The sequence below is a fragment of the Zalophus californianus genome, chromosome 9, assembly GCF_009762305.2.
Source record: "Zalophus californianus isolate mZalCal1 chromosome 9, mZalCal1.pri.v2, whole genome shotgun sequence".
Classification (NCBI taxonomy): domain Eukaryota; kingdom Metazoa; phylum Chordata; class Mammalia; order Carnivora; family Otariidae; genus Zalophus; species Zalophus californianus.
Genome location: NC_045603.1, coordinates 117,108,628 through 117,136,587, shown reverse-complemented (window position 1 = coordinate 117,136,587; position 27,960 = coordinate 117,108,628). Strand labels below are relative to the sequence as shown.

The window sequence follows — 27,960 nt, the reverse complement described above, 5'->3', positions numbered from 1 at the left end:
GGCAAAGCATAATCATTGGTGTTTTTAAATTAATATTTTAAATTTAAATTTTGTTGACTTTATAATTTTGTTTGCACTTTATAATTTTGTGGGTGTTTTTTGTAGCTACAAGAACTATAATATGAAAAATTTGAACCTAACTTTATATTTGTACATATTTAATAAAACATAATGAAAATAGTTTAAATTAGGAAGAGGAGACCTTAAAAATGTGTTTTTACTTTTAGTGGATTTTAATGAGGTGTTTATACTTTACTCAAGTTTGTGAAAAATGACATTACAAAGATTTGAGCTTTAGGGCCTAGGACACAGAATATTTACTTTAATGAAGTACAAGGTGTGACCGTTCACTGTAGGAAAAATGTTTCTGCTGCTAGTAGTGCTCATGGTGCTGAAAAATAGAAGAGAGGGATCTTAGGAAAATGTAGGAAGATTAGTTGGAGAAAATAGAGATATTTGAGATAAAATTGGAGCTTTCTTTGCAGTTTTGCTTTTGGCTCTGAATTTGTGAGTTCTCTTTTTTAGTGATTTTTCTCAAATGGCTAAGTGAAATGCAGTGTTTTTGTTTCTAGATTTAAGAGAAGAAAAATGTTAATCAGCACTTCTGTAGATGGTGCAAATCTCTGGTGTGGAACACTGGGAGACCTAAAGCGCTGTTTACAGTCATTGTGATAGAAGATCAGAGGAAAGAGATGCTCTCCCCCCACCCCAACCCCATCCCTGGTCCCGCATAAGTAAATTGGAATAGAAAGAAAGGAGATGAGGGCTTTGCTTTGGTTTACTTTAATAGAAGGGGTACTGGGAGCAGGTGTTATTTTAGAGTTGACTTTGCTACCATGCTACCAGCAATACTACCTGGAGTTCAGTCAATCCACAAATATTTATTGAGCACCTCTATGTGCCAGGCATTATGTAGGGAGCTGAAGACAGGGAACAATACAGGGTCCATGCCTTTTGGGACTTAGGTAAAACTAATACTTGTTGATTCTGTTGTATCGTGTCCCTATCTTCACTTGGTACATTTTAGTTGAATATGAGTGGGCAATGTGAACATTTTTAGTGCACTCTTTATGTTGATTTATCTGATTTCTGGGATGGAATACAGAATTAGAAATTGTAGAGCCTCAGATTAATTTGTTCTTATCTTTCTCTGTTTTTAAGGGGTGTTATGAAAGTTGACATAAATCTTCAGAAAGTGGACATTGACCAATGTTCAAGTGATGGCTGGTTTTCAGGAACTCACAAATGTCACCTTAACAATTCAGAGGTAAGAACGTGAAGATAAAATCCTCTGAAATCAGAAACTCAGAAATGTATAACTTTAGAATTATATTATATTTATGTGGGTAAGTGAACAACACACATCTTACTGGGAAAGAAAAGTCTCATATGCAGTTCTGAATGTTGCCAAATGAACTGAAAGAGGGGTAGAAAATTTTGTGCACAATAACTGTTCATTTGGGTACTAAGAGAAAGCTGAAACTAAAAATATGTTCGAGGTTTGGCGTTAGTCAAAGGCTGACCCATTCTTCAAAATGGGCTAGAAAATAGCCATGACGTGAGAAACCCAGGAGGGGTCAACCAGATTCTGCACATTTTTATGCAGTATGATGCTTGTGGAAACACTGATGCTGTACATTCAGACACACTGCCATCTGCTAGAAAAGCGATAAAGTATGGCAGGGAAATTTTGAAAACAAAGAGAAAACTATTCAGGGACCTGGATAAGAAATATGTATATTTGTGTATGTTTTTCAATTTTCAGTTCCTATCTGTGCTCGATTTCATGGGACTCTTGTTGGTAAAAAAACAGGCATAGAGATCATACTTCTGGAAATAAGACTGGTACTTGTCTTTTGTAGTTTCAAAGAGGAAATGTGATGACATCCTGATTTCATTTTCAGTAATCTATCTCTCAGGTCCCAAAATGCTGTGAAACAACTGTACTATAAAACTCCTGATCTTAATTAAATATTTGGGCTAACCAACTTTGAGTTCATGAATTTGTGAGGAAAGTCAGCTTAATTTATTTAAAATACAGGGAGATTGCCATAAATGTAGTAATTTAAATCTTCAATTTTAATTTTTGTTCTTGAGAAAGATGATTTTATATAGTGCATTTTTTTCTATCTGATACAATGCTCTTTATTTTTTATTTATTTTTATTTAATTTCAGTAGAGTTAATATACAGTGTTATATTAATTTCAGGTGTACAACATAATGATTCAATACATAGTGCTCCACCACAATATCCTTCAACCTTCCTACCCCCTAAAACCCTTAGAAACCCTCATAATTCCTCACATCCATCTAAATCCATCATACATCCCTACCATATCTCTGTGACTCCCACTTCCTTAGTACCCCCTCTACATTCCCACATATCCCCATACCGCCTCCCACATTTCTGTACAGCTCCACATAGCCAGCCCTCCACACAGCCCTCACTTCCTTCACTCCCCCCACCCCCAAATGGGGACTCAAATTATGTAAGTGAAATGTTTTGGTCTTGTTAATTCATAGAAGTTAAGGCCCTCTTTTTGCTTCCTTTCACTCTTTGTTCTTTTGATTTTGAACTTTTCTGAGTTTCCACTTCCCTTTGGATGGTCCTGGCATTTCTAAAGATACGAATTTCAATCACTGATGTAGTGAACATCTTTAGCTTGATTATTATCTCTGTGCCAATAGCATATAACCATTTAGGCTTGTCTTTTAGCTAGGGTGGAATTTTTTTTCTGCATGGGTGTTGTAGTGTGGATATTGATCTGTATGTGCTCATTTCTGTATAGCCTTGTTTCAGTAATGATCTTGGTGTAGTTTTTTTTTTTTTTTTTCCTTATAGCACATCTGTTTGACTAGATGGTTATATTGCAAGAATCTCTTTCTCCTTCTGGAAGATTGGTTTATTTTCATTGTACCAGGATTATTAATTTTCTGGGTGTTGTGTCTTTTTAAAAGTTTCAAATAGACTAAGTTATTTCAAGATAAAATATTATCCTCTGTTCTGGTTAAGAAGAATTACATTGAAATATGTAACATTTTGCATTGTATATATGAGCATTATACTTATTAGATTCCTATAGGAAAAACTGGGAAAACATATCCTATAAGACTACTGACAGTTCAATGAATCTCATTTGAAAATATTGTTAAAAGAGGCTCAGTGATCAATAATAACATCAATAAACAGTGAATGTACAAAATGCATATTTTGATTTAGACTCTGGCTCTCTTCACCCCCGTGCCTTCCCATGTGCTAGAATTGGGAGTGGGAGACGTTGGTGTTCTGGGCTGGGCCCTGGAGGCCCTTGGTAGGTAGTCTGACTAGGGCTGCTGTTGGAGCTCTTCACACTGTTTTGTTGGGCTTTTCTGAGGTCCTGTAGTTGGTGCTGGTCACGCTAGGCATCTGCAACAATTCCATACCTCATCTTCAGTCTAGGGACTAGCAGTGGTCTTTCAGTCTTTCCCTGTACTGACGTGAGTTGGAGATGAAGACTGGCTTCTCTTGACCTTTTTATTGCTTGGGGAAACAAAAATCACTTGTTCGGGATATTTTTCATCTGCACTGGCTCTCCTTTGTTCACATATTTTCTGTTATGGACCCCAAAGATCCCTGTGTAAACTGGCTTATTTTGGAAAGTAGTTAACATGATATTTGTAGGGTGTAGGGGCCTATCTTTATGAATATCCATATCATTAGAAACAGAGACACTTATCACGTTTATTGTGGGTTTTAACTTACCAATGTTTAACATTCTTCTTTTATAAATACTGGTGGAAGTCGCACATTTTAGTTATATTGAGGCATCTTTTCACTTTTAAAATGTTTCTGGTGTGTTGAATTTTTAGCCTTTAGGGTATCTTAAACCAGAACAGTGAGTCTGATGTTGGAAACAGGTAAGTAGCATGTGACCAAGGACAAAAGCCTCAGGAGCATTTTAGAAAGGCATGGAATGGTTAGTGAGGAAAATAATTTCTCAATGAGTTTGGGTCTTTACAGGAACTAGGAGGCCACTAAGTATTTTTTAAAGGGCATAGTAAAACAGGATCTGAACCGACATCCTGAACTGGATTGCAGGATTATTCTGGCTGTTTTTGTAAGTGATCCAGATCATTGCAACAGGGACTTGATCATGTTGTCAGCATTCATTTAAATAATTCCTGGCCTATTTTCATATCATTGTTTGTGCTGAGTACACAAAATCCTCTCTTACAGATAGTTTATTAAAAACATTAAAATAAATTGATATTCATTTTTGTTTTAAAGGTTTTCTTTTGCTTTGTTTCCATTATAAGAATTTTTAAAAATCACTATTTAAAATAGGACAGTGGCCTTGAAACTTTTTGATTGTATTCTATTAGTAAAAATGCTCTAAGTATCCACCCATAGTATATGTGTATTTTTAATCTAGAAAGTATGAGTTTTTCTTATATTTATATATTCTGTATATTATAAATTAGAAAACTTAGGTTGAGATAAAGATAAAATAATACATATTTTTAAAGATTTTATTTATTTATTTGACAGAGAGAGGCACAGTGAGAGAGGGAACACAAGCAGGGGGAGTGGGAGAGGGAGAAGCAGGCCTCCCGCGGAGCAGGGAGCCCAATGTGGGGCTCGATCCCAGGACACTGGGACCATGACCTGCACCGAAGGCAGATGCTTAACAATTGAGCCACCCAGGCGTTCCTAAAATAATATTTTAATGTAGATTATATATTATAAATATTATATCTTTAAAGAGAACAGTAAATTAACTGATTCACAATTATGCTTCATTTTTTGAAATCTTAGTTTAATATTTAGTAATGCAATGATTCAGAGGTCTCTAAGTTCAGTTTATTTTTGTACTTTGTTTTAATGTCTGTCATGGTTGAAAATATGCCTCATGAGGATATGTCTTTCCAAATTGAAGAAATAATTTGTTGACTGTGTTTGTGAAATGGCAGTGTTCATTTTTCAGTTCCATGTACCAGTTTTGCACAGGTTTTTGCAAAACTCAGCTGGCAGTCTTTCATCTAACCTGATGTCAGTTGGTCCTTACAAACTATTTGAAAAGCTGGGAATTTTAATATTTTAAGGGAATAGGTTAAAAAGTCCATTCACACTTTTGTGAGGAATATTTTCAAACAGATTAGGAGATTTTATTTCCAACTTTAAACTCTGTGGTTAGTGAGTATTTATAGTTTTTGGCAATGAAAACCACATAACACTGAAAACATTTCCAAATGCACATTTTCAAAATGCTCACTTCAGACGGCTTTCTCATGGATTATTAAACTGTCGCTTTTACTTTGAAGGAACAGCTTGTATGTATTTTTGGAAATACCTGCTGCATAGGCACTACTGACAACCACTTGTCATTGTAGGAGCAGGTCAGCAAATTTGGAACATTTTCTTTCTTTCTTTCTTTTTTTTTTAAGAGTAATGCGTTACTAGTCTTTTAGTTTAGAAACAAGTAGTTCCCTTTGAGATAATCAGAAAATCTTTGTGTGAGAAAAGTTTTTCCAGGTCACACACCATCTCATTTTGAAGAACTGTAAATGCTTTACAATTTAAAATATTATACTCTGTAAGTCCACTTAGATGGTCAGATGTAAATAGTAATACATTGAAATTTGAAAGTAGATGAAGGAACCAGTTAACCACTGTCAATAATGGCGCCTGGGAACTCCTAGCTTTCCTTCAGGATACCTCAAGTGACTTACCAGTCTTGTGGTCATATGACATGTGGACTGAGTAAGAGCATGAATGTCTTTCCAAGTCTTAAATTAGTAAAGAATGATTTCCTATTTTTTTAAATAAAAAGTTTAAATATAAATAGAAGTTCTATTTTCTTTTCACATGTCAATTAACCTCTTGTGTCCTTGCCTTTGGAGAACACTTCTTGAGGTTATCAGATTTTCTGTTCTATTTAGAATCACCTGAATGGTTGTGTTGTCAGCTCAGCCAGTGGTTTTATATAGTTCTAAGATGGTTTTCTGATATCTCTTTTTTCTACTGTTAGATGGGACTCCACTTGTAACTCTTTACTACTCCATTAAGTCTAAGTTAATTAATCTCTAAAGATATATTTTTAGAAAGTTAAAGATGTAAGAAAAGATGTCATTTAGTGTGCAAGAAAAAAATTTAATGCAAAAATCTAAGGAAAGCAGAAGGAGTCAATCATTCTCTTTTGGAAGCCGTCTTATATACAGAATACAGCTTACTCATTTGGCTGCAGTAGGATTTAGAGTACTTTTCCAGAGATTGCTTACTGAACTCAATTTGACTGAGTGAAAATTGCATAGAAACAGCTGTATGTTAGTTCTCATCTTGTGGCTGCAATCTCACCAAACTTTTCTTTTCTCTTTAATCTCTTCTTTTCTCTAGAAAGGTTCTGCATTACAAATATTATTGTTAACCTATCTCTAGAACTCTGCTGTTTTCTATAGCGGTCACTAGCCACATGATGGCTATTGAAATGTAAAGCAGTTAAATTAAACAAAATGAAGACTTCAGGTCCTTCCTAGGCTGATTTCAAATGTATAGTAGCCACATGTAACTTAGGCTACCATATTGACTAGTGTAGTGGACAGCTGTGTTTTAGAATATGGTCTAGCTTATAGTGTAGTCGAAAGACATAGATTATTGAAACCTTTCAAATCTTTGAATTTCCTCTAATAGTAAGACTGCCTTCAAATCCACTAAGGGACGTTTAAGGACAAACTTGAATTTTGGCTTATGCAGGCATTCTTATGATCTACTCTCTTATCTCAGTTGAAAATAAATCTTGAGAAACTAGCAAATTATTTTTTTAATGCCATTATTTTACACTGAAAACTGTAAATATCTTTCAGTAAATGGAGAAAAGTAAATACTGGCAATTTTTTAGGTTTTCATTGTTCTGTATTTGTAGTAAAACTTTTTTTCCCTTCATTACTAATACAAAATATGGTTAACATGAAGTCATACCCTCCTACTAGAATATAGGGCAATGATCAGGTGTTCACTCATGCTTAGCAGTACCTGACACATTTGTTGAATTAATGGAGGCAGCCCACTCTGTTGCTAGATGGCCTCCCTGTAACATACAGCCACCGCTTTTGATTTCTCCCACTGGGATTGCCCAAAAATAGAGTTAAAATTTTTTTCTTCCTAGTAGTCATTCATTCAGATATTTGAAGATTGCTGTCCGTCTGTTTCTAAGTCTTCTTTCTTCTAGGCTAAATAGTCCCTGGTTTAGTCAATTATCCTTGCTTTACTAGGCTTAACAAAAAAAGGCCATACCACTACTATATGGATCCCCATTTGTTTCTGAAGTTCGTAAAGCCCTAACTTGTTTGATTTTGTTACATAGTCCTTCTTTCTTAAATTATTAGAAACTGATTATATTTTCCAGAGTTTTTCAGTATGCTCCTAAGAGTTATTTGGACTAGATATTCTGGAGTTGTTCCCAAAGTAGGGTTACTGTTCCCAAATAACAGTACCAGGGTACCTAGAAAGTCTGTTAAGGGAAATCTGGCTTTCTCAGTTACAGAAAGGTGTTTCCAGCAACTGAGCCAAGAGTTCAACAGTGGCTATTGCCATCTTGTGGTTGGGGGAAAGAGGGGGGTAGGGACAGAGATGAAGAGGGAGAAGGGGAGGAAGGGAATCACTGATAGGAAGATCCAAAATCACTATCGGAAGACTGTTAGGTTTTTCCGTATGCCTAGTTGAAAGCTGGTTTGTATGTTAGGTTCTGGTCAAATCTTGGGCTGCTCTTTCGAACATTGCCTCATGCTACCCAGTTCTGACTTTAGCCTGTTCACCTCTAAATATGGTATCCTAGGCTTCTCTGTTTGAGGCCCACTTTAAAAGTTTGCTGAACAATTATTCTTATTGACCCTTATTATTATAATTAACAAGACATGTTTTCTTTTACATGGGACACATTTTCTAATAGATTAATTCAAATTCACTTTTTTCATTCATTCAGTGTATATTTATTAGTACCTGCTATATGCCAGGCACTGTTTTAGTGTCTTGAGATATACAGTGCTAAACACGACAGAGGAAATCCATAATTTAAAAGAAATCATTTCATTCTAGAGGGAACCAGAGAGCTTAAAAATATATCAATTGACTTTAACTTTTTAAAATACTAACTTTGCTAAGGGACTAAAATACCATACATTAATTTTTGAGACACAGGAATGAATAATCCCTATCATAAAAGACAAGTCTTTGCACATCTTCCAGAAGTGCAAGAATTTACCTATTTAATTGGCAAACAGTAAAAAAAATATATATATAATGCTCAGTGTTGGTGAGGTTTTTTGCAAAATGGACATTCTCATGCATTATTGATAGGGATGCAAATTTTTCTCAAACTTTCTAGAAATATGGTAAAAACATATCACCATTAAGAATTGCATTCTTTTTTGTCCCATCTGTTCTTTTTCTTTCATTTCTACTTTGAGTAAGCTTTATAAGGAAATAATAAAAAACTGGCATAAGTATATATGTACTGGACTACTTATTACAATATTATTTATTGTAATAAAAATTTTGAAACACCTTAAGTGTATAACAATAAAGAATTGGTTAAATAAGTTATGATGCAGGCAAAAAATACAATACTATATTGCTATTTAAAATGATATCATTCTTTGTTTGTTGACATGGAATGATATCCATGATATATAATAGGGAAAAGAATGAAGTCCTCCAGCATGGATTAAGGATTAATAAGAATTTTGGGATAGAGAGAAGTGACATTATATAAGAAAGTCTTTTTGGAATGTATTAGTAGATGAGTAGAAGACTGGTAAGAAGCAGCCAACCTTTTTCTCCCCTGAAAACGAGCCCTTTTAATTTTAAGAAGTGAAATTTGTAACTGTGGGAATTATGTGCAGAGTGATTTGTATGAGGTAGCTATTATTTGTAGAAGATGGGTAGACTGAAAGGGAGAGGGCACATGCAGTCTCAAAGGAAAAAAATCTGTATTTTCATTGTTCATGGTACATCTGTCTAGAACTTTATGGAGCTGGGAAGAAGAGGATGGAGAGAGTCAATTTGAAGAATCCTGAGAGTATCTATTAGAAGGTGGCAGATTGATTGTTATATTCAGAGACTCCTTTTTCCTTTTTGGTTCACAGTGAGGATTGTCAATGCAAACAACCAACCCCCCCCAAATCAAAGGTTATAGTTGGAAATGGATGAATCCACAGTAAAGACTGTGGATGGGTTTCACTTTTGTATTGTTTCAATTCAAGATATTTTATCAAAATCTTAAAAATAAAGCTTCTTTTTAATATTAATATCAATAATGTATGCAACTAGGGGCGCCTGAGTGGCTCAGTTGGTTGAGCATCTGCCTTCGGCTCAGGTCATGATCCTGGAGTCCTGGGATTGAGTCCTGCATCGGGCTCCTTGCTCAGCAGGGAGTCTGCTTCTCCCTTTGACCTCCCCCCCCCTCAAATAAATAAATAAAATCTTTAAAAAAATAATGTGTGCAACCAATTAGTAGCACTTGCTTTGGGTCAAGAATTGTTCTATATGCTTTGTTCCGCATGTTTTACATGCATTAATTTTATAGTCCCCATTTTACTGATGAGATAGGTAGGCCTAGAGAGGTTAAATAACTTGCCTATAATCACACAGTTAGTAATTGGCAGAATTGGAATTAGAGGTCAGATTTGTTTGATTCCAGAACACATTTTTTGAAATTTATTTATTTTAGAGCACACGTGTGAGTTAGCAGCAGGAGGGAGAGAGAGAGAATCTCAAGCAGACTCTGCTGAGCACGGAGGCCTGCCACAACCCTGAGATCATGACCTGAGCCAAAATCAAGAATTGGATGCCTAATCAACTGAGCCACCCAGGTGCCCCAGAGCATATTTTTTTAATACGACTATCTTATACTTCTTGTTATTTTCTAGGAAACACATAATGGGATAAATCTACTTTGGATTAGGAGTGAGCATGTACGGGGAGTCTTAGATTACAAAGTACATTTAACTTTGGGAATTGGGTAGCTGAGATTATGGGATATTGTCCTATATCAGTGTCACTTTAGACAGGGTACATAGGCATTGCATTAACAGCTGTGAAAATCTAGTGTCTCTCTCATTGAAGAGAGGAATTAAGCTTAGGCTTTGGATTTGTGTTTAAGTCTAAAGCTGTATATAGAAAGTGACTGAACGGACTGATGTTAACTTGCAGTGAAGGTTGTAGCAGTTTGTTGTAGAGTTTTATTTGGGGCCTTGCACTGGTCAGAAAGTTCATCAATTCTTTGAAAAATGATGTAGGAGACAAGTAATTAAGAATAACAAATACATCAGACATTAAAAATCAGAGACTAAAGAGATTTTGCTGAGTTGGAGAAATGGACATCTCTATCAATGAATGAAACTTAATAGGAACAAAGGTAAGATCCTGAATACGAGTACAAAAATCTATCTTTTCAAACATAGGAAGAATAAAATGGTTTAGTTGTAGCACATGTAAACAATAATATTTGGGAGAACAGTTGAAAGTTCAGTATGAGTCAGTAATATGGTGTGGCTGCAAAACAGCAATAGCAAAACCAGTCTTAGTCATAGGTTGTTCTTGAGATGTTGAGAGGTTCACATCTCACTGTATTCTAAACTTAACAGAAAATACCTCAAATAGTGTGACAAGGAATATAGAAATTGAATATATAGTATATTAGCAAGGGCTTTGAAACATTGTTTTTTGAAGACTCAAATTAAAGATTTTTTTCTAGTTAGAAGACCCAGGGATGATCTGACAGCTATTTTCAAACATGAAAGTAGCTATTATGTGACTATTTATGTTTTTTTTGTCAAAGGACCCAGGAGCTAGACTGTGACTTATCAGTAAGCCAGTAGTGACAACAGAAGGCTCTGTTTAGCTAAGTGTAAGTGGAACATTTTAACAATCAGAATTGTTCAAAAATTGAGAATACATATATATAAGACATATTTATTTAATAATTATGCTGTGAACTAGGTATGCTTGTTCCTATTTTCTAGATGAGGAAACTAAGACTTAAAAGGGTTTTAAGTAACTTGACTAAGGTCATAAAACCAGGAAATGGTAGGTCAGGAATTTAAATTATAGGAAGATAGTACAGTTGTCCCCCTTTACCGGCAGTTTCACTTTTCCATAGTTTCGGTACCTGTATTCAGCTGTGGTCTAGAAGCAGATGGTCCTCCTTCTGATTTGTTGTCAGAAGGTGAGTGGCAGCCTGACGGTACATCCCAATGCTTGTCACTCACCTCATTTCATCCCATCACATAGACATTTTATCATCTCACATCATCATAAGAAGAAGGGGGAATGGAATACAATAACATATTTTGAGAGAGAGACATGTTCGCATAATTTTCATTATAATATATTGTTATAATTGTTCTATTTTATTATTATTGTTCATATCTTACTGTGCCTAGTTTATAAATTAAACTTTACCATAGATATGTAGGTATAGTAAAAAAAACCAAACATGGTATATATAGGGCTTAGTACTATCTGTAGTTTCAAGCATCCACTGGGGTCTTGGGATGTATGCCCCACAGATCAGGAGGGACTACTGTATAGGTGATCATTGGTTGTTTGGAAAGAGAATTACTGACTGGTAGTGGCCAAATGGCTGATACTGTTGGTGTTTTAGTTTTACCCATGGGAGCTTAGCTAGGGGGCATGCTGGAATCTTACATGTAGAACTGATCTAACTCTCAGGTGGCCAAAACAAATTTCCGAAATGTGTGGCAAGCTCACATACAAATTTGGATTAGAGCCGATATACAGAAGGTTCCATCTTGTAGGTGTGTGAGTGGCTGCATCAGAAGTTTCTTGCCAGTGGTGGTACTCTTGTTTCAAAGTATGGCATGACTTGGGGTGGTAGAAATGTACAGTTTGAAACAGGATTCAAGGGATATGATCCATCTCCTTAGACAAAGGTTGGTGAGGGCTGTATGTTCCTGTTCGGGCTTCAGCTAAGAGGGCAGGTGTTAAGGGAAGGGACCTGCTTCCAGCAGGGAATTAGAATACACATCAGAACGGAGGAATAAAACAAAGGTGAATATGGAGGATTGCAGCTCACTGGGTACAGAGATATCAAAGGGATCCACTATATTTATGATCGTAAATAAATACATTTTAGACTCTAAACTGTTGCTGAAGACAAACACCTTAAATGCTCCAAACTTCTCTGTGATCTAGGGTTAGAGTGGGGCCCAGCTTAAAGGTGGGAAATGAATAGCATATTCAGCATATTCAGCAAACTAGAGTGGGCTGGGGCAAGAGAATTGACTTGCATATACCAATGCATATGAACTCAGACTTTCTTGATCTTCTCAATTTGATGAGAGAAGCTAGTGAACATATTTGGAATATGTAGCTAAATTTATAATGGAGCCAATCAGGAGAAAAAAATCTACCTATTAAACCTTTGCTTTTGTCATATTCAGTAGCAGAAAAATTGCTACTTGTCCAATTCTAGATGTGAGAAGCAATCAGAATATATACAGTAAGTGCTTGAGGGTGACTTTGGGGGGTTAAATATAGCTTTGCATCATTAGCTTATGTGGGAAAAAAATCCCATTATGACAGCAAATCAGATGTAATCTGGCACTCCCTCTGCTACAATTATATAAAATATGGTGGAAACTTGTCAAAGCTTTCAGTGAGAAATGAGGCTACTGATGCTTCGCAGCCCCCTTTTCGAGCACAGTGAAGAACCATGTTGCCTAGCTACAGCCCTTGGCTGATTTAGAAAGCTTTAACTGACTGTATTCTAAAGAGTTAAACTCTATTCTTTGATATCTTTTTTCTCTTAAACGAAAAAGCCTTATTTACCACCTTCTTAATTTTCTTTCTTTTTTTTTTTTTTGGTGTCTTAAACAAGTCATTTATGTGTATTCATCCAGGGCAAGTTTCAATTTAGCATTATTTTTCCCTCCCCAGAGTTTATAGAATGAGAGAGAGCGAGTGGGTGGTTGATGATACAAGCAGAACATAAAGTATTGCAATAACTTAAGTGCTTTTGCCCTCAAAGTAATGTGCAAATGTCTATTTCAAAACTGTTTGTCTTTTGAAGTCATTGTGTTTTCCCTCTCAGCTTATTCATAGTTTGGGTTGCTATTGTCTTTAAAATGCACAAGAATGTGTAAACTCACATATAGGTGTATGGAGAGATGCAGGGAACATTGAATGGAACCTGATGAAACAGGAATCAGAGTAGGGGCTGGAAGTGTCACCCAAACACTGAAAAGAAGGATTAAAAGGAAAAACGAGGAAAACTGTAAATGGATATTTACAGCAATTATTGTACATCAATTAGAAAAGTGTGCAAAGAGGGAAATGTCAGATGTATCAGAGCCCATTTCAATGGGATAAGAATACTCAAGGATTCATAAGCCTGGGGGAGACTTTTAAGAGGCTTTAGTTTCATGTTCTGTCTCCAGAAAGTAGTATCTTTTTTATTCTTTTAAATGTGTGGATATTCACATTATAGCTCTTCAGGAAAGTGAATTGTCCCTAAGCAGTGCTTTCTATTATCTTACCATAATTATTGTATTGAAGTAAAGCCATGACCTAATCTTGATTATATAATTATTTCAGTAGATTTTACTATTGGCTTGTCAGTACACTCTGTTTTATGCAGGCAAAAGCAGTTTTTCCTGCTGGTGCTTACAGTGCCATGATTACCTGGAGGAAATTCTATAGAGTTGATTCTGTATTTACATTTGGAGATAGGATAATGGATAATGGTCTCTACAAACATGGCTCCATTGAAATTCTAGTTCTGTTGAAGCCCCAAATTCATAGGGGGCATAGGGGTTTCTACGCTGGTCTGCAAATCACTTTTATTTGTCACCTATTAAAATATGTTTGTCTAAGGCAGTCATTTTCAAAGTGTGGTCCTAGGACCCCTGGGATCCTCAAGACCCTATCAAGGGAGTTTGTGATGTTAAAACTACTTTCATAATAATTCAAAGACATTATTTGCCTTTTGAACTATCCATTCTCTTATGGGTGTACAGAGGCTTCATAAGATATGATACAGAAACAGATTGAATGCAGAAAGAAATATGAGAATCTAATTGGCTTCCTATAAGCCAGCCAGACTTCAAAGAGATTTGCAGAAATGTAAAACAATGATTTTTTTTTTTGTTTGGGAAAATATAGTTATTTTTCAAAAATACATTGTTTATGTTAGCATGTTATGGGCTTATTGTTATTTTTAAATGAATTATTAAATATTTTCAAAATTTCTCAGGTTTAATATCCAAGGTGGTAAATATCAATGTATATAACCAACATAAAAAAAATTCTTTGGGATTCTCAATAATTTTCAAGAGTGTAGAGAGGTGCCAAGACCAAAAAGTTTGAGAGGTCTGATCTAGTGTATTTATAAGCTACTGTATAATTCCGACATTGACTCTACTTCCTGGTTTCTCTTTTTTTCTCTTTCTTACTTTGGTGGTTCTGCTGACAGATTTCTGTACCCCATCTCTGCCCTCCATTTTCCCTCTTGATATTTTCAGCCTCAGGCCTCACTGAGCTCAGCCCAGTGTTTGTCTAAAAAAAAATACCACATATTAAATTTCATGTGTATTTCTAGCTATAGTGACTACATTCCAGGTAAAAGTCATCACATATTATTTTACTTCTTAGATAATTTGAATTAAAAAAAGAAACTTTTAGATTTTTCATTTTGATTTAATTTTTTAACAAATTTGACCAAAATGTGAAAGGATAGAATATATTGTATTTTACCCTTCCAATTTTCATATTGGAATTCTCTTTAAAGAACTATTTATTTATCTGAGAGAGAGTGAGTATGAGTGCAGGGAGGATAGAGGGAGAGGGAGAGAGAGAATCTCAAGCAGACTCCCATCTGAGCACAGAGCTGGACTCAGGGCTTGATCTCAGGACTCTGAGATCGTGACCTGAGCCAAAATCAAGAGTCGGACACTTGACTGACTGAGCCACCCAGGCGCCCCTCATATTGGAATTTTTTTATTATTTTTTAAAATTTTTTATTATTTATTTGACAGAGAGAGACAGCAATAGAGAGAACACAAGCAGGGGGAGTGGGAGAGGGAGAAGCAGACTCCCCACTGAGCGGGGAGCCCGATGTGGGGCTCGATCCCAGGACCCTGGGATCACGACCTGAGCCGAAAGCAGATGCTTAACGACTGAACCACCCAGGCACCCCTCATATTGGAATTTTAAATGTAAATTGAATCATTTACATGCTAAAGCATGCAGAATTGTGTAGAATTCTGCAGCCCTAAAGATAAAAGATCAATGTGTCTGTCTAGCTAATGCTGTTAATTAGGTAAAGACATAATCAACTAATGCCTGAAAATTTTCTTCTGAGGATTGGTCTGAAATTTTACTTCTATCATTGGGTAAGCTACTTAACTTTTGGTTTTAATTAACAGATTGTGAATTCAGTAACCATATTTTTTTGTGTTCAATCAAGATATTCTTAGGACCAAATAAATACCATGTATATGTGTAAAATGAAGTCAATGTAGTATTTTATTTCTTTGTTGAAATAGAGATTCCAGATCATTTTTTTTGTTTTTTAGTGAAAGATTTCAGTGATTTTTCTTTAAATAGTTTAAATATTTGATTGGTATACACTGATATTTTGTTACCTCTGTAACAGTGATGCCTGTGTTGTAGCTAAGAATGGGGATGAATGGGGAGGAGTGGAAATGAAATCCTATGCCTTTTCTCCTGGGTCAGGGTTGATTAAATCTTCAGTTATAAAAGTGCTCAGTAGCCAGGTCTCTCGGGTGGCAGTGTGTTGAGCTTTCCCTTTCCCTCACTCTCACGTCTAGTCACTTCTGAAATGTTATCAATTCTCCCTCAATAGCTCATCAGTTTGTTTTCTTCTCTCATTCTTACTACAGCTAACTTTGTTCTAGTATTAATAATTTTTCGCTTGGATGCTTCCAGTACTCTCCTGTGTTGTTTTATTCCTCTCCAGTTCATCATCTGCACTGCTGCCAGTGTGATTAAAAAAATGATTCATGATTATAACATCATATAAAATGTATGTACAGTATTGCATAGTACCTTTTTTTTTGAGATAGTGTTGGATAATAGTTAAAAGTGCTGGTTTGGGTTCAGACTGCCTGTTTCCTAACCTATGCTCCCATTTCTTTAGATGGGAGTGATACTATGATATATGTAAAATGCTTTGCACAGTACATTCTCTATAAATAGTAGCCATTTTCCATAGCACTTTGTATGCTTGAAATTGTTAGTTATTTATAATTATGTATTTATATCTGTCTTTTCTGGTAGACTAAGTACCATGAAGGCAAGAAGCTGCATGGCAGAGCAGGTTCTCTCCAAGGTGCCACCTCTAATGCTGTATTCAAATGACTTCATTACTGTCAATTGGAATAACTGAATTTATCGGTTGCCCTTTCACTGTCATATGTGTATGTGTGTATATACATATGTATGTAGATAAATATAAATATACATATATATTTATACATGTATATAAAGGTATTGTTAATCCTCTAAACAGTCCAAGAAGATACTTATTATCATTTCAGTTTTATAGATGAGGAATTTGAGGCTCAGATATTCTTAAAAATTAATATAGATTACATCTCAATTAAGAATTTGCACCAGCCAGTAGCTGAGGGCGCCTGGGTGGCTCAGATGGTTAAGCGTCTGCCTTCAGCTCAGGTCATGATCCCAGAGTCCTGGGATCGAGTCCCGCATCGGGCTCCCTGCTCCTTGGGAGCCTGCTTCTCCTCTGCCTCTCTCTCTCTCTCTCTCTCTGTGTGTCTCTCATGAATAAATAAATAAAATCTTAAAAAAAAAAAAAAAAGAATTTGCACCAGTCAGTAGCTGATGCAAGAGTACCTTAAGGCAAAGGCTGTGACCCATTCATATATCTTATTGTCAAGGCTGTTCTTGTAGTTTAAGTTCATGCATAATACCATATTCTTGTAATAGAGTATCTCTTATAGTCACTGGTGTCGTCACTATATCACACCCATAAGAAAGATTTAGATGAATTCTACCATAGCTTAACAGGTTCTCCATCTTACTTCAGGAATGGAAAATTCCAGGCAGAGAGTAGTTACTCATGATACGCTTCCTTGTATCTGAAAACCTTCCTGGATACATAGATTATAGGTCTAACTTTAATTTGTTTTATATTTCACTACATTTAAAATTTACTTCATTGATTTATTTATTCATTGTAAGCAGTTCTAATTAAAAATGAATAGAGGTTCAATTAAAATGGATGGTTTTAATTCTTATTAGGGAACTTCTATTATCACAAATACTATAATCAACTATTATTTTTAGAATAAAATAAAAACTCTGTGCATGCCATAATGACTTAGTTATGTGCTTTAGTTTCTATTGTTTTCCACTTGTGATAGATGCATTTTGTAAAATGGGTATAAAGAATTTGGAATAGGTGGCTCTACGAATTGACTAGTGATTATTGTCAATTTGCCATTGTCAAGTGTTTTTGTCACTGATCTAGATTTGAAAGAATGAACAAACACATGATGCTTTTAAAAACTGCATTACTCTTTCTTTTGACGTAAAAATAGAGAACTTTTCAAACACTATTCAGCTAAATTCTCCTCCACAACCAAACCGCCAAATTAAAAATTAGATTATTTTCTTGACAGCAAGTTTTGCAGTATATATAAATGTATAATTGGAGAAGCTTATCTTCATCAATTTTTAGCCTTCCCTTTTCCCCCTACTCTCTCCACTACGGGACGTTTGGTTTTTTTTGTCAACTGATGGTTAAAAAATTTGTGCTTAATTTTTGCTTCAGTTTCTATTTCTTTGATAACTAATAAGGGTATGTGTGTGTATGCATGTGTATGTGTGTGCACACACATACTTCTAAGTAAGCAATTTTATGAATATAATGAGAGATATTTTATATATGTACTATATCTGGGTAGTTTGGATTAGATAATATATATTTTACTAAGATATCTCAATTATGCTATCTACAAGCCCACAAATTAAGTCTAAAAACAGAGATGTGACATTTTACTAGTAAAATCTCAGGTGAGTTGAGCTTCTATTCATTAGTTGTATTTTCATTATCCTTTTATCTGAAGCTAAAAGAGAGTTGTGGTTTTTATCCGTGAACTTTCAAGTTGAATCTTCGGTGACAGAGGCAGAAATCTACAGATTTAAATGTTTTATGTACTCTTTGTGCCAGTTGTCAGTTTATCTCTTTGCTCCATATCCATCCTTCTTTGCCCTGCTTTGTGATATTGGAGCTGAGCCCTATGAGCATTTTTCTTTTGCCAGGTAGAGAGCTGTTAAGCTTTTCAGTAGATGGCATTGGAGAGACACTGAATGAAGAAGTGGCTTTTCTTCCTAGTTCCAAAATGCTTTCTTATTCCTGCTCCAAGAGTGAACTGCAGCCAGTGGCATGCGGAATACCCAGCGTCCCACACATACTCTCCTGAGTTTTGATGGCACTCACCGTCAGCTGGGACAGCCAGTGGGACTCATCTTCCAGTGCTCCAGAGAGCTGCATTAACACCCTCTCAACACTTACCCACGTGCCCCTTTCAGGAGGCATTCTTATACTTTTTGCAGCATCTCCTAGTTTCTTGAACATATGAAGTTTTATTTGTAATAGCTGTTTAATTACCTTTTCTACAAATTCTATCAACTGTATGGTTCCTTGGAATTTTAGCCACTTGGGCCTTCCTTGACTACCATCCCTGTCTTTTCAATTCAGGGATACTGCTTAGTTTATCTCTTTCTGTGCTACAGCCTGAAAAAGTCTTTGCAGGCAGTAAAGTAGGGCAGGCGTAGGGATTACCTAATTTTTCTCTTCCTCCCAGGGAATATTCTCTTTGCCTGTTGTGAAATGATGTTTTATTTATTTTTTCCAGTTTTTTATTTGGTTAAGACAGCAAAGTAAATCTGGTCCTTGTTCCTGTATTATGTTTGGAGAGGAAGTCCACTTCTGTTTTTTTTTTTTTTAAATTCTACAAATTAAAAAGCATTATGATAATTAATATTTTAAAAAGTGTTTGCTTGCACTAAAAAATGCAGGTTTATCATTGTCTTTGCTGCACATTAGATTGTCCTTCCAGGATCCTTTTTATTCTTCTTGAAGTACAGTCTTTTGAGGTTCATTTACTGAGGTCTCTTGGTAGTGAACTCTGTTCTTATACTTAAATATTTTTATTTTATCATCATCATCATCATCGTCACCTAGGCACCAAATTTTGGGTTTTCCTCAACCTTTTAAAGATACTGTTCTGCTGCCTTCTGACTTCTATTGTTGTTGAGAAGTCTGCTATTCTTCTAATTGCCATAATTTTGTGAGTATTCTGCCTTGTTTCTATAGGTGCTTTTAATTTTGTCTTCTATATTTTCAGGTTTTTAAAAAAATAATACTTTAGAGCTTGGACTTTTTATTTTGTTTCATTTATCCCACCTGGGATATGTGCTTCCTGGATTGATGGGTTCACATTTTTTATCAGTTCTGAAAATTTTGCATCCATTATCTCTTTGGATACTACCTTTTCTCCATTCACTTTTCCTTTTTGACATTCCAATGAGAGGTATATTAGAACTTTTCCTTCTGTTCTTTATGTCTTTTAACATTCCTCTCACATTTCAATCCCTTGTTTCTCTGTGCTGTATTGAAGGTAATTTTTGGACATATTTTCCAGTACAACTAATTGTTTCTAATCTGCTTTTTAATCAACTGATTAGTTTCTTCCTTTTTTTGGTAACCTTTTAACAGTTATAATTTTCATAGGTAGGGGTTCTGTCTTTTTCCTCCAAATCTCCTCCAAACCAAGCCAGAGCTACAACAATACAATACTGTTTATTTCTAACAGTATTGTATCGATTGGTCAACTTTGTAATTATGCCCTTTATTTATTAAAACAGTTTATGCATAGCAGTGCTATATTTTTTCCCTATAGTTTCTATACAAATAATACTTGCGAGTAAAAATATTGTCAGTTGTTTCTTCTGGCTCTCAATCATAAAAAATGGGTTTCTTGAGTTTGCTATTTTTGTTTGTGAACTCATTGGTTGATTTTACTCAGTGGAAGTTCTGTGGACCTAAAGTGAAGAAAATTTAAGGGGATTTGTTTCTGCTTCTTTCTGTTCCTCAGGAGTACTATTGACCTGGGACATGGAAGCCTCTTCTGAGGGTCTCTGATCAGCAAAACTGTTAGGAGGTTTCTGATTTACCTGTGACTGGTCCAAATCTTAATTTCATTGCTAAAACAGTTGCCCCTGGGCAACTTTGCCCTTTTGGCTGTCCATTGTTGTAGCTCTGGCTTGGTTCCATAGATACAGTTTTTCTGACCTTATTTCCCTTTTTTTTTTTTTTAAAGGGGATCTTTGGAATCTTTTGTAGACTTTTATGTCTCAAACTTTATGTATTTCCTAATGTTTAGTTGTTCTGAAGCAGGGGTAACCTTTAAGCTTTCTTTACGACTTGCTGCATTAGAAATACACTGTTAAGTGGATAAGTAGCATAGATTACTATTAACTTTAAGGAAGAGACTACTTTGGAAGTGTAAAAGATTGCTTGTTTTTCCTATATAAGAAATATTTTTTATATATTTCATAAGTGCTTAAGATATAATTCACATCATGAAGTAACTCTTTTGAAATACTAGGTATTAGTACTGGACACATCATCTGTTGTACTGTCATACATTATAACATATAAACTTTCACCAAAACCCTGAACACCAGATTACTGAGTTGAAATCATCTGAGAAAACAGATTTCCATGCAGTAATTAGGAGTGTAGGGTCTGGGGGTAGGTACCTGGGTTCACATCCTGGTTTCACAATTTATTTGCTGTGAAACTTTAGGCAAGTTATTTAATCTCTGTTCCTCCACCTTTCCTTATATGTGAGGAACCGATAACAGTACTTACTTAATATAGGTGCTAAGAAGATAATTTATTCTTTTATTCATTGATATTTGTTTCTTTACCACCAACTACATGTGGCTATTTAAGTTTAAAATTAAACTAAGTCCTATTAAATAAAATTAAAATTCAGTTCCTTAGTAACACTAGCCCATTTCACATGCTTTATGACCGTATGTGGCTCGTGACTACCATATTTCATAGTGCAGAAATGAACATTTCCTTCACTGCAGAGGTGACAGCTCCTTCAAATGCATAGACATCAGTGCAGAGCCATCAGAAACATGAAGAAGCAAGGAAACGTGACACCGCCAAAGGAACACAATAATTTTCCAGTAAGTGATCCCAAAGAAATGGAAATCTGCAGGTTACTTGAAAAAGAATTCAAATTAATTTTTTAAAAGATTTTATCCATTTATTTGAGAGAGAGAGAGCGTGTGAGAGAATATAAATGGTGGTGGGGAGGAGCAGAAGGAGAGGGAAAAGCAGACTCCCTGCTGGGAAGGGAACACAATGTGGGGCTTGATCCCAAGACCCTGGGATCATGACCTGAGCCAAAGGCAGATGCTTAACTGACTGGGCCACCCACGTGCCCCTCAAATTAAATACTTTAAGGAAACTGAGTGAGATTCAAGAGAACACAGAGAATTCAATGAATTCAGGAAAACAATGCATGAACAAAATGAGAAGTTCAACAAAGAGTTAGAAATAAAAAAAGAACCAAATAGAAATTCTAGACCTGAAGCATACAATAAACAAAATGAAAAATGCAATAGAGAGCTTCAATATTAGGCCCAATCATGCAGATCAAAGAATCTGCAAACTTGAAGACTAATCTCTTGGTATTATCCAGTCATAGGAGACTAAGAAACAAGAATAAAAAAGAATGAAACAAACCTATATGAATTCTGGATACCGTCAAGCAAAACAACATTCATGTTATGGTAGTCCCAGAAAGAGAAGAGAGAAAGGGACAGAAAACTTACTTAAAGAAATAATGTCTGAAAATGGCCCAAATCTAGGGAGAGACATGGCCATTCAAGGATATGAAACTCAAAGACCTCCAAACATATTCAATCTAAAGAGATTTTCATTGAGACACATTATAATCAAACTCTCAAAAATCAAAGACAGAATTTTTAAAGCAGCAAGAGAATAGCTTGGCACATACAGGGGAATCCCAGTAAGGCTATCTGCAGATTTCTCAGCAGAACCGTTGAGGACCAGGACAAAGTAGGATGAGATATTCAGAATGGTGAAAGAAAAAGCTGCAAACCTCACAGCAGAATTGTCCTTCAGAAATGAAGGAGACATAGACTCTTCCAGACAAAAGCTTAGGAAATTTATTACCACTAGACCGGCCTTACAAGAAATGGTAAAGGAAGTTTTCAAGCTGAAATGAAAGGACACTAATTGGTAAACACAAAAACATATGAAAGTAGAAAATTCACTAGTAAAGGTAAATATATAGTCAAATTCAAAATACTCTAATACTGCAGTAGTAGTATATAAATCACATTATACCCTAGCATCCAGGTCAAAAGACAAAAGTGTTAAAAAAAATAATTAGTGGTACAATATTTTATTAACTGGTACACAATATAAAGAGATGTAAATTGGGACATCAACAACATAAAATGTGAAAGAGGGCAAGTAAAAGTGTAGAACTTTTATGTGATTGAAGTTATCATAAGCTTAAAATAGAGTGTTGCAACTTATTATGAAAGCCTTAAATCACAAAGTAAAATTCTTTAAATATACACAAATGATAAAAAGAATAGAATAAAAGCATACCATTATAGAACATCATTAATTCATAAGAAAGTCAATGAGAGAGGAAAAAAAACTACAAAACAATCAGAAAGCAATTAACAAAATGGTGATTGTACCTTATCTATCATTAATTACTCTTAATGTAAGTGCTTTACATTTTCTGGATTAGAAGACATAGAGTGGCTGAATGGATTTAAAACAAACAAACAAACAAAAAAAACAAAACAAAAAAACCAACCCTAACTATATGCTGCCTACAACAGACTCACTTAAGCTTTAAGGATACTTACAGGCTGAAAGTGAAGGATAGGAAAAATATGTTCCATGCAAAAGGAAACTAAAAATGCAGGGTTAGCTATAGTTGTATCAAATAAAATAAGCTTTAACTCAAAAGCTATAATAAGAGACAAAAAAGGCCCTCATATAATGATTAAGGAGTCAATTCACCAAGAGGCTGTAACTGTAAATATATACACACCCAGTATTGGAGCACCTAAATATATTAAACAATTATTGACAGATCTGAAGGCAAAAATAGACAGCAATACAACAATAATAGGGAACTTTAATACACCACTTTAAACAATGGATAGATATTCCAGACAGAAAATCAATAAGGAAACACTGGAGTTGGATTATGCCTTAGACTAAAAGGACTTAACAGACATTTACAGAACATTTCATCCAATAGCAGAAGAACACACATTCTTCTCAAGCACACATGGAACGTTCTGTAGGATAGGTCATATATTAGGTCACAAAACAGATAAATTTAAGAAGATCAAAATCATATCAGGTATCTTTTCTAACAAGAGAAAAGCTGAAAAATTCACAAATAATGTGGAAATTAAACAACACATTTCAGAACAATAGGTAAAAGAAGAAATCAAAGGAATTCATAACGAAAATCAAAAAAATATCTTGAGATAAATGAAAATGGACAACATACCAAAACTTAGGAGATACAGCAAAAGCAGTTTTAAGAGGAAAGTTTATAGTGATAAACACCTGCGTTTAAAAAAAAGAAAGATCTCAGGTAGCCTAATTTTATACCTCAAGTAACTATAAAAGAGCAAACTAAACCTAAACTTGGCAGAAGGAAAAAATAATAAAAATCAGAGCAGAAGTAAATGAAGTAGAGACTATAAAGGCACTAGAAAAGATCAATAATAGATTTGTTGAATCACACCTGGAACTATTGTAACATTGTATGTTAGCTATATTTAAATAAAAAAAAAAACTAAATGAAACTAGGATCTGTGCTTTGAAAAGACAAAGAAAATTGACAAATCTTTAGCCAAATGCACCAAAAACAAAACAAAACAGGATTCAGGAGACAAGATTCAAATAAATAAAATCAGAAATGAAAGAGGGGGACATTATAACTAATATAAAAGAAATACAAGGGAATATGAGACCACTGTGAGCAGTTATATGGTAGCAAACTGGACAACCTAGAGGAAAAGGATAAATTTCTAGAAACATATAAACTACCATGACTGAACCACAAAGAAATAGAAAATGTGAACTCATTGATCACTAGTAAGGAGGTTTAATCGGTAATCAAAAACATTCCAACAAATAAAACCTTAGGACTAGATGGCTTCACCGATGAATTCTTCCAAATAGTTAAAAGAGTTAACATCATCTATCCCGGGTTTTGGCACCAAAAACACAAAAACAAAAATAACCCCAAACAATAACAACAAAAACAACAAAAAATCCTTCTCCAACTCTTCAAGAAATTGAGAAGAAAGGAACATTTCCACACTTGCTTTATGAGGTCAGTATTATCCTAATACTGAAACTGGACAAGGACACTAAAAGAAAAGAAAGTGATAGGCTAGTATCTCTGATGAACATAGGTGTAAAAATCCTCAACATAATAGTGAAATTCAAGGATCATACACCATGATAAAGTGGGATTCATCTCTGGGATGCAAGGATGATTCAGTGTACAAAAATCAATAAATGTGATATGCTACATTAACAGAATAAAGGATAACAATCATATTATCATCCAATAGATGAATAAAAAGTATTTGATAAAATTTAACATCCTTTCATGATAAAAAAAAAACTCTCAACAAATGAGACATAGAAGGAATTAACCTCAATATAATAAAGGTCATGTATGACAACCCCAGAACTAAAATCATAGTGTTGGAAAGTTAAAAGCCTTTTCTTTAAGATCAGGAACAAGACAGGGATGCCCACTCTTGCCACTTCTATTCAATATAGTACTGCAAGTCCTAGCAATGCAATTAGGCAAGAAAATAAAAGACATCTTAATTGGAAAGGGAGAAGTAAAATTGTCCCTGTTTGAGATGACATGATCTTATATGAAGAAAATCTTAAATATTCCATCAAAAAACTGTTAGACCTGATAGAGGAATTCAGTAGAATTTCAGGATACATAATCAACATACAAAAATCAGTTGCATTTCTTTTTTTAAATTATTTTATTATGTTAATCACCATACATTACATCATTAGTTTTTGATGTAGTGTTCCATGATTCATTGTTTGCGTATAACACCCAATCAGTTGCATTTCTATACACTAACAATGAACTATCTGAAGAGAAATTAAGAAAGCAACCCATTAACAATAGCATCAAAAACAATAAAATGACTAGGAATAAATTTAACCAAAGAGGTGAATGACCTGTAAACTGAAAACTGTAAGGCAATGATTAATGAAATTGAGGGATACACAAATAATTAGGAAAATATCCTTGTTCTTGGTTTGGAAGAATTAATATTATGAAAATGCCTATACTATCCAGTGATGTGCAGATTCAGTGCAATCCCTATTAAAATTCCAATGGCATATTTTACAGGAATGGAAAAAAATATCTTAAAATTTGTATGGAACCTCTGAAACAAATAATACGTTATATGTTAAAAAAAAAAAGAGGAAGATAGCAGGAGGGGAAGAATGAAGGGGGGAAATCAGAGGGGGAGACGAACCATGAGAGACTGGACTCTGAAAAACAAACTGAGGGTTCTAGAGGGGGGGGATGGGTTAGCCTGGGGATGGGTATTAAAGAGGGCACATTCTGCGTGGAGCACTGGGTGTTACACACAAACAATGAATCACGGAACACTACATCAAAAACTAATGATGTTATGTATGGTGATTAACATAACAATAATAAAATTTGTATGGAACCATAGAAGACCCTGAATAGACAAAGCAGTTTTGAGAAAGAAAACAAAGCTGGAGGCATCACACTTCCCTGGTTTCAAAATGTATTACAAAGTTATAGTAATCAAGACATTATGGTACTGGCATTAAAAAAAGTCATGTAGACCAGTGGAACAGAATAGAGAGCCCAGAAATAAACCCACTCATATATAGTCAACTAATTTTGACGAGGGTGTCAAGAACACGCATGGGGAAAGATGCTCTCTTCAGTAAATGATATTGGGAAAACTGGATATCCCCATGTGAAAGAATGAAAATGAACCTCTATCTTATACTATTTATAAAAATTAACTCAAAGTGAATTAAAGACTTAATTGTAAGACCTGAGAGCCTAAAACTCCTAGGAGAAAACATAGGGAAAAATCTCCTTGACATTGGTCTTGGCAATGATTTCTTGGGTAAGACACCAAAAGTACATGGAACAAAAGTTAAACAGTTGGGGCTAAATTAAACTAAAGAGCTTCTGTGCAGCAAAGGAAACAATAAATTTAAAAGACAACCTACAAAATGGAAGAAAATATTTGCAAATCCTGTATCTGATAATGGGTTAATAGCCAAACTATATAAAGAACTCATACAACTCAATAGCAAAAAACAAATCATCCAATTTAAAAATGAACAATGTAATGTATAGTGATTAACATAACATAATAAAAAAATTAAAAAAATGAACAAAGGACATTAATATTATTTTTCCAAAGAAGATATACCAAATGGGCAATAGGTTCATGAAAGGGTGCTCAGCATCTCAAATCATCAGGGAAGTGAAAATCAAAACCACTTTGAGATATCTTCTTACATGTGTTAGGATGGCTATTTTTAAAAAAAAGTCAAGAGATTACAAGTATTGGGAAGGATGTGGAGGAAAGGGAATTGTTATGCACTGTAGGTTGGAATGTAAATTGTACAGCCATTATGGGAAACAATGTAGTGGTTCTTCAAAAAATTAAAAATACAACTACTGTATGATCCAGCAATCCCACTCTAGGGTAAATAACCATAGGAAATGAAGTCAGTATCTTGAAGTGATACTGCACTCTTACCTTCGTTGCAACATTATTCATAGTAGCAAAGATATGGAAACAACCTAAATATTCTTCAATGGAGAGTTGGATTAAAAAATGTGGTATGTACAATGGAATATTATTTAGCCATAATAAAGAAGGAAATCCTCTCATTTGGGACAACGTGAATGAATCTGGATGGCATTATGCTAAGTGAAATAATACAGAGAGAGAAAGACAAATACTGTCTGGTATCACTTGTATATGGAATCTAAAAAACAAAACAAAACCAGTTTCATAGAAACATCATAGTATGGTGCTTGCCAGAGTCTGAGAGGGAGAGAGAAATGGGAATGTGCAGGACGAAGGGCACAAACTTTTATAAGAACAATGTTCTAATTAATATACAGCATGGTGACTATAGTTAATAACAGTCATTGTACACTGAAAGTTGCTGACAGTAGATCTTAAACATTCTCACCAGAAAATAAGTAAATTGATAAATGATTGACACCCAACTGATTTTGACTAACATTCTCAATTTTTTAAAAAGATTTATTTATTTATTTGAGAGAGAAGGAGAGAGAGAGAGAATGAGGGGGAGGGGCAGAGGGAGAGAAAATCTCATAGAGCCCCAGGGCTCAATCCCAGGACCCTGAGATCATGACCTGAGCCAAAACCAAGAGTTGGAAGCTTATTTGACTGCATCACCCAGGTGCCCCTCAATTTTTTTTTAACATTCCTTTGGTAGTTAAGAGGTTAAGTAAACTTTTTCCTTTAAATGAATTCCTCATATTTTCAATAAAGGTAGGAAAAGTGACTGAATTCTGAAAATAATATTTGGGTGTTAGCTACTTTTTGTGCTAAGTAAATTTCTGGACTTTTTGTTTTCCCTGTGTAACTTTTAACTCAGTTATTATCCAGTGCTGAATTTGCACTTTCATAAGAATAAGATAACTCTTCTCCGCTTCCTTATTTTGTTATATGGTTTTCTGTACTTCAGTAAACTTAGAATGTTCAACAAATTTTTGAATTTGGTACAATTCTTATGTCACTTGGA

General features: G+C 34.9%; 1 protein-coding gene across 1 annotated transcript in view; it reads left to right on the top strand.

Annotated features, from left to right (window-relative positions):
• The window catches only part of GPR158 (G protein-coupled receptor 158), a 450,005-nt gene that overhangs the window by 35,997 nt on the left and 386,048 nt on the right, over positions 1-27,960 (top strand). The window contains exon 2 of the mRNA XM_027592170.2: positions 1,162-1,267. Coding sequence (XP_027447971.2) covers positions 1,162-1,267 — 106 coding nt within the window. The remainder of the gene's footprint in view (positions 1-1,161; positions 1,268-27,960) is intronic.